Raw genomic sequence first — 7,862 nt, 5'->3', positions numbered from 1 at the left:
GGGGGCCCCATGAGTTGTCAGTCCGCCCCTGGCATGCATTACTGCCCATCAGTGATTAGTCATTTTCAGACTAAGGTTTTGCCAGAACATCTAACGATTTCTAGCATAATCTTCCATGTACACCAATATAATAGCTGGACTCTGTTTTATGATTTAAGTGTATAATCTTTTTTTTTTTATATATAAAAATGCAATAAAAACTTATAAATATAATGATACAATGTTAATAGTTCATACACTCTAAAAGGTAAAAAAAAAAAAAAAAACACAGCTATTAAAAATAGTTCTATTTGTACCAGTTCTAAAAACCAGATATACCTTTTCCATAAGGAGGATATGAATAATGTTAGAAATTAATAGAAAAGAAAGCAGCAGACTTTCAAAGCAAATATGTCACAGGAGCACAAGTCTGCAAGTGCAGGCTAGGACACCGCACAAATGTTCTTTTTAGTTGATACATTTGTTGCAAAGTTTTTCAGTAGTATCCAAGAGCAGAATTCTGAATACAGGGTGTCCCAAAAGTTGCCATACATAGGGAAAATTTAAAATTCTAGCTAAATGTACCTTTATGTACAAAATTTTGATTACAAAATATTCTCTACATGTTGGCCACCTCTTTCTACACACAAAAGGCTTCTTCCCACTCACAAAACATGAGTTTGTTAATTTTTCCTATATATGGAGACTTTTGGAACACCCTGTAAAATGTAAAGCTATAGAATCTGGAGCTACATAATATGAATCTAGGAACAGATAGGTTAGGTAGAACGGTTATGCTGCATATCTGGGTATTCTTGACTTGGTGGCTAACCTTTTGGGCAAAAAAATGTACAAAACCAGTACAAGACTAAACCACCAAACAAATGGTCCCTTTCTAGAGTGATTTGGCGATTTCCTCTAGCCTAAACAACATCCTAAAAAAAGTGCTCTTTGCCTTCATGAAAAACCAGCTCTGTATCTATCTCTCCTCTAAGTTAGATGACTCCAGCAAGCGTGTACTTTCCGACAAGCTGTGTACTTGGTTAGGGCTTGTAATATGATTAATAAGTCCAGCATCTTTGTAGTACATTACACAGAACTAATAGTCCACGACCTCATCTCCATCCTTCCTATAGAACCTCCAATTTCAGAGCCCTTGGGGCATTTGTAATATATCTAGAACACAATGATAAAGCAACCCACAATAAAAAATTCTCGCAATAGGGATGATGGATTTTTTTTTTCAAACAAAGCTGAAGTTTCAATTTAATCTGCAATGCAACAATGTTAAATGTAATACTACCTGGTCTCAGTCTAATGTATGCAACTGTCTGGAAATAGAAAAGACCAGCTTTGTTATAAGGATACTTGTCAACACAATAGTAACACACTTCTTTCTGGATGAGCATAAAACATTTGAGAAAAGAGAAAAAAAAAAAAACCGTACACAAACTTTTTAATATATCAGTTTAATGTCTGCCCAGCTGGAGTGACTACAGCCCTGCCTCCGGTTTACCCAGGGCTCCACAGACCATTGACAGCGAAACATGTACCTGGAAATTTGAGAATCACAACTACAATCTTCTAGTGTCTTTTTAATCAATTTTGATTTTTTTTTTCAAAATGTAAAAAGTAAAAAAAAAAATAGATAATATGGGTTACTTTGCATTCTAACTTACTCTTTGTAAAAATAGGTGTATTAATATATAGCTCCACGAATATTTGAACAATTTATGGTGCTGTTCCTTTACAGCCTCACAAAGTCTAATGATGGATGACACAGGCGACAGTTCTTAAGTGGTCATGTGCTGACATGAAGCATTGTGATTAGTGTCTTGTACCAGATTTTACTATACCAATTGAAATCTGAGTTTAAACTAACATTAAAAAAAAAAAAAAAAAAAAAGAAGGCGCATTATGAAAGCAGTAAGGGTTATATGTTCTGAGGAATGAAAACCTATTGACCCCAACACCCCCACATTGACATACCTAAACTCATGGGTGGCTCCATCTTTTTCTTCATTTGAATAAAGTAAACTAAAAAGTGACGGGTTAAACTTTGCACAGTTATTGCACAATGCACTACCTTATTAAAATAAGCCTCTTAGCTTTGTAATTTGATATACATACTAAGGAAAGAGAAAGAAACAAAATTAGGTACAGTATCCATATACTGGATATAGCTTTACAAAGTGTTCCATAACGCGTTCTCTGGTATTCTGGAAGGATATCTAAACCAGATGATCTTAAGCTTGCATATTTTAATATACAGTTGATGCTTGGCTCACCATCAGAGAAAATAGCTTTCTGTCAATACAAACTGTATTAGCATTGGAATGTTCACAGGCTTTCCTTTTCTTTTTTTTAACACTTCTTTAGAATAGCCCATTTCTTTATTACAGGTATTTAATAACACCAACAATTTACTCAGTGCTTTATACATTCCAAATCCACACAAGTCTCTGCCCTCAGAGCTTGGTCCCTATCTTACATTCATACTACGGCCAATTTAGACAGGAGACAATTAACCTACCAGCATGTCTTTGAGGGTGTGAAAGGAAGCTGGCGTACCCAGCAGAAAACCACATAAGCACAAGGAGAACATGCACACTCCATGCAGTTAGTATCCTGACCTGGATTTAAACAGAGGAACACAGTGCTGCAAAGCTTTTAACAGCATAACTGTTTCTCTGTGGTGCAGAATTTTACACTATGCATACAGAGAACAGGAGTGTAATCAAGACCACAATATTTAATAGACCTTGCCAATCTTGACATACCACAAGACTTTTCTCTCCAACTACATCTTAAATTATATTTTTATATTACAAAATCCAACAGAGGTAATGCAAAATCCATAAAAAGCTTCAAGGAGCAGGGCCCTCATTTCCCTCTTGTATTGAACTGTATTGTCTCCCGTTATATTGTAAAGCGCTGAGCAAACTGCTGGCACTATATAAATCCTGTGTAATAATAATAAAATGAAAAAGGTCATATCACTCTACTGCAAAAGTCACTAAGGATGCAATATAAAGAGCTAGAGAGCCCACCTTGGCATCCTTTTTTTTTTTTTTAGCTGTAATAAAATAATTACAATTAACACCATTAGAGTAAACTGTGCACATTCTACCCTGCTGCAGGTATTAAGGGGGGGGGAAATCAAAGACCTGCCGGCTTGTAAAAGGATGTAAGCAATGACCTCTACCTGGCATTACAGCCATAGACCTGAAATAAAATATGTACAAGCCCATTTAATAACTTTTATCCAGAATATGTTGAATGAGATGTTCAGGGAAAGATGGTCGCAATTTGGATAACACATATTAAACACTAAATTATGTATAGTTGTCACCTGTACACCCCACACTGCCCTTGGTTTTCTCATTATTTGCTCTTCACAATTTAGTACAGGTCTGCATAAAGCACAGGAGACAGGAAGCCAGTAAAATTACAGAAGACACCTAACTTACTGAATTTTCTTAAGTTGACAATACATTTTAAAATGTTTTTATTCAATTTCCTTTAGATTTACCTTCAACTATGTAGTGCAGGGGGATGTCTGATTGCAAACAAACTGAAAGTGTTTAAGTTTGACCTCGTATTGTATGGTTTTGGTAAATGTAAAGGAAAATTGTATAATGTATGGCCAGTTTAGAGATTGGATTTAGTAACAATGCTAAATCTTTATATTAGCCAGTGATGTCTGGAACTGTACAAACTGCAGCAATATATATATTTATACACTCACACTTCCAAAAGACTTGTTTTTATGCGTTTGTATAGTAAAGTTTATAAACACCTAAAAAAAGAAAACTACACACTTGCTATCATTACATGTGTGCTATAGCAAGTCTTACTTTTGTATATCAACATGACCCTTGAATGAGTACAAATACAACACATTCATATACAGATGATAACCAAGTGAATCTTCATATTGAAAACTGTACCACCAAAAATATTAGTTCACCGTTTATTACTATATTTAAAGCACAGTACATTTCCTGCTGTTCAAGCACACCTCCAGCATACAGGCAGTGCTTGTCATTCAACTTTGTGTTCACATCTGCATAGTTAGATGTAAAGCGTTGTGGGACATACCTAAACAGTATCCATGTCTGTATACTTCAGGTTACATTCTAATACAATCAAAGCTTACGTGCCTTAACAAAATTCATAAGTTAAACATATCCACTGTCCCTTCCACATTCATAGGAGTCATTTAAATTACACAGTAGTACTACGTACAGACAAGAAAATTTTTAAATTCTCTGTAATGCAAATTAAGATATTAAGAAAAAAAAAAAAAAAGACTTTTGTACAAGTTTGCATTCTACAGAAGAACATGCCAACAAGAACAAAGTGTTCAGACTGTATCAAACTACAGATAAGTAATCTCAACCCCTGCTAGACCAACCAGGCTTATCAACATAAAAAAAAAACAAAAAACATTTTTACTTGTGTGATTTTTTTTTTTTTTTTTACTTGGGTACAATAAATGTTAGGAAAGGGAATCTGTGTTTGTAAACACATACATTTTTAAGGGCTTGCCACTTCCCTTGTATTGCTTAGACTGTCTGTATACTTAATTATTTTTTTAATATTACAGGTGCCTGCATAACAACCCATCCTTATACTGTATACAAGATAATGGCATAGTTCATATTCAAAGTAATATTATAATAGCTTTCAAGTCATTTCATGGTTTCAGAGAGTTATTAATATGATACTGTTTATAGAATGTGGTACTCATCTCTCTAATGATGAACATTTAGCAAACAAAAAAAACAAAACAAAAACTGCAAACTCCCTCATTTGCCTTGCTCGATATACAAAAGTTACAAAGTACAAAACACATCTTTTTTGGCAGAAAATGTCCACACAACAAATATTTTAACATATTCTTTATTGAGTCTGAGTTATTAAAAGTTAGGTGCAGTTTATAGAAATTTCGCTTTCATATAAACTGCATATCTCTTACAAAAACAGTGCAAAAGTATTACTGTGGATGTTTCCTAATTAAGAATAAGAAAAAAAAAAAAAAAAAAAAAAAAAAAAAAAGCTTTTACATGCTAACTATTGTGTAAGTCCCCATGTAGTACATGCAAAGATTTGCATTCCTGTTGGATTCCCACAACATAGTTTTACATATATCATGAAATAAAAAACGTTGAGGCAGTTATTGTTGACTGGTAACTTGGTTGGCAAATAGGAAAAAAGCAGGAAAAAAAAAAAAACCCACAAATTGTTGCTGTGCTATTTTTTTTTTTTTTTAAATCCATTTGCATGAATGGTGTTCCTGCAACAAGAACAGCAAAGGAACTAGTCTTTATGTATGGATGTTTAGCATGCAAATTTCAAAGTCTGAAATACAGAGTAAATTATAATGCAGCAATAAAACTTCACAGTCAGATGGAGGCATTCAAAAGCCCTGCATGGAGTCCTTGTTTTTGTTTGTGTTCTATTTTTTCCAGCAGGGAGTGAGAAGGAGAACAAGCTCAGGGATAGATGCATTATCTGTACATTAAGTTCATGCATAGTTTAAGTGTTGCTTTCATTTGGAAAAAAAAAAACAAAAAACTTTTATACATCAGAGTTTGTGCTTAAGTTTGTTAGCCTGGGATCTGCATTGATTTCATACCTGTAGTGATAGCCCTCCATGTGATCCCTACATGCATCTCTAATGTTGTATATCCACTTTTTAATACCTTTTCTGTTCAAATATAAAACCAACAAAAAGATGACTCCTATAAGGGCTAGCACTATGCCCAGGAACACATAGGATGTTTGTAAGCTGGTGTCAGTAACATAAGGGGGACACTCAAGCTCTGGAATCTTGAGGGCGGTCACTGGTGTGTCCCTCATCTTCTCAGGAGAGACACAAACCAAGATGGATGAGTTCTTTACTACAGTCGTCTCTTTCAGCCAGCTAAAAAAAGGTTCAATGTTGCAGTCACAGACCCAACTATTATCACCGAGGAGAACTGATAGGCCTGGATGGCTGGAGAACTCAAAAAGTGTTGTGTTCTTCAGATGCTTCAGAGAATTGTGCCTCAAATCCAAAGTCTGAAGATTACTGAGATTGGCAAAAACCCCATCTTGGAGAGTGACCAGGGAATTGTTACTCAGGTCAAGATGTTTTAGATTTGGCATTGAACTGAATATGCCATCAGGTACATACAGTAGGTTGTTTCCGCTCATATCCAGCTTCTGGAGGTTCCTCAGCCCACCATATTGCAGGGCACCTGCCAGTAGGGTTATCATAGACGAATTGTATAAAGAGATGCTCAGGTTCAGCTCTAGGAGTGGGCTGGAGAGACCTGGACCAACCTGGAAAAGTAGATGGCTTACGTTCTCCAGCTCATTGTTGCTAAGATCCAGTTGCCTCAGACTGGGTAGATTTTTGAAGACTTGGTTCCCCAGTTCCTGGAGGTGGTTGCTGCTAAGACTAAGACTGGACAGGTCTGGCAAAGTCTGGTTAAATGTCCCTTCCTGCAGGCTTTCAATATTGTTTCGATTGATAAACAGGTTGGTGACATAGGAAGGTAGGTTATTAGGCACCTTGTTTAGATTCCTGTTCACGCATTTGACAGTCCGGGCTGCCTCGGAGCACTCGCAGGAAGCTGGGCACTGCTGTTCAGCCTGAGACCACACACCACCCAAGCCATGCACAAGGGTCAGCACTAACAACAGTGAACCTTTCCTACTTTGTCCACTTAATCCAGGAGCCCTCCTCAGGAGTCCCGGGAGACAGGGAATATCAGAGAAAAGCATGTCCCCTGGCAACCAACCTGCTAGCCTTTAAACCCAGCGTGCCCCTTGTAGGGGGGCTTTGTCTTACGGTCTTGTGTTTCTCCTTTAATTCCCGAATTGCAAATCTGACTGCAACAGGCAGGATGAAAAGGAAGAGCAGAGGGTAGCAGGGAAGGGCTTGTGTGTTGAGGCCAGTTCCTAAACCGCCGAACGCCACTTCTCGGCTCCCCCAGGTGATGGTAGACTTCTCACTAGGGTTTACTTCCAAGGAACCTGCAGGGAGACAATCAGGAAGAATATTCAGACACAGCAACGTCAGGACCATCCTAGACCAAGGCGTCCCTCATCATCAAACATTTGCTTGCCTAGGAAAACGTGTGTCCTCCTGCCTAGTCCTCTCCTGTCATCAGGGTTAATTCAGGCTTCAGGTTACATCCTCCACGCCCTTGATCATCTTCCAATGACTAGCCCCTTCCCCCTCCTGCCTGCCTCCCTCTAAATGCACACATTTTACTCATCAACCACTAGTATAGAAACTCTTACACAAGCTGGAGGTAAGTGGAGCTAGTATGAGGTCCACCTACAAACTCCTACAACTTCTCCCCCCCGCAGCCATGCATTGCACCCGTCCCTAGGAGTTTACCTGCAGTTTCCTCTTGTTTACTAGGAATTCCTGGCACTGGTCTCCCAGCAGCAGCTCCTCCACATCCAGCCCCGCTCACAGCAGCCTCTTACTTCGCTCTCCTGCCGCCTGCTGGTCCAGCCTCTCTGGGAGATACCATCAGCACGCCTGTCCGGAGGGGTGGACTGAGGGGAGCTAAGGACGGCGGTCAGCGGTTCCTGTGTTGCAGCTCCAGCGGTGTGTACGGCGTGTGTCCAATACACGGGGCTTCCTGGGGCAAGGCGGGCGGGAGGGCTGTATACTGACGTCCTGAGCTGTGACCGGGAGGGGGCGGCCTGGGGACATCCCTGTGTTGGTGGGAGCTCCTCGTGTATCTCTCCTCCCCCCCTCCCCATCTCATGAATGTGCACTGCTCCGATGTGTTCACAGGAACATTACTCCCAAACTTTTCCACACTCCGCTATGGAGAGAGCAGCGCAGCTCACGTCTGTACTCCAACACACCTCGG

General features: G+C 38.9%; 1 protein-coding gene across 1 annotated transcript; it reads right to left on the bottom strand.

The window, feature by feature from the left end:
- Nucleotides 1-3,938: 3,938 nt before the first annotated feature.
- On the bottom strand, nt 3,939-7,654 carry TPBG (trophoblast glycoprotein). The gene is made up of 2 exons (XM_089693095.1): nt 7,376-7,654; nt 3,939-7,005 (listed from the first exon to the last, which is right to left on the bottom strand). Exon 2 carries the CDS (start codon nt 6,751-6,753, stop codon nt 5,563-5,565), a length of 1,191 nt encoding a protein of 396 aa, XP_089549221.1. The 5' UTR covers nt 6,754-7,005; nt 7,376-7,654; the 3' UTR covers nt 3,939-5,562.
- Between the last annotated feature and the right edge of the window lie 208 nt (nt 7,655-7,862).

The sequence above is a fragment of the Staurois parvus genome, unplaced genomic scaffold, assembly GCF_062004578.1.
Source record: "Staurois parvus isolate SC_StPar_1 unplaced genomic scaffold, SC_StPar_1.0 ptg000613l, whole genome shotgun sequence".
NCBI classification, from domain to species: domain Eukaryota; kingdom Metazoa; phylum Chordata; class Amphibia; order Anura; family Ranidae; genus Staurois; species Staurois parvus.
Note: the sequence above shows the minus strand (reverse complement) of the source record. Positions and strands in the feature narration are given on the sequence as shown.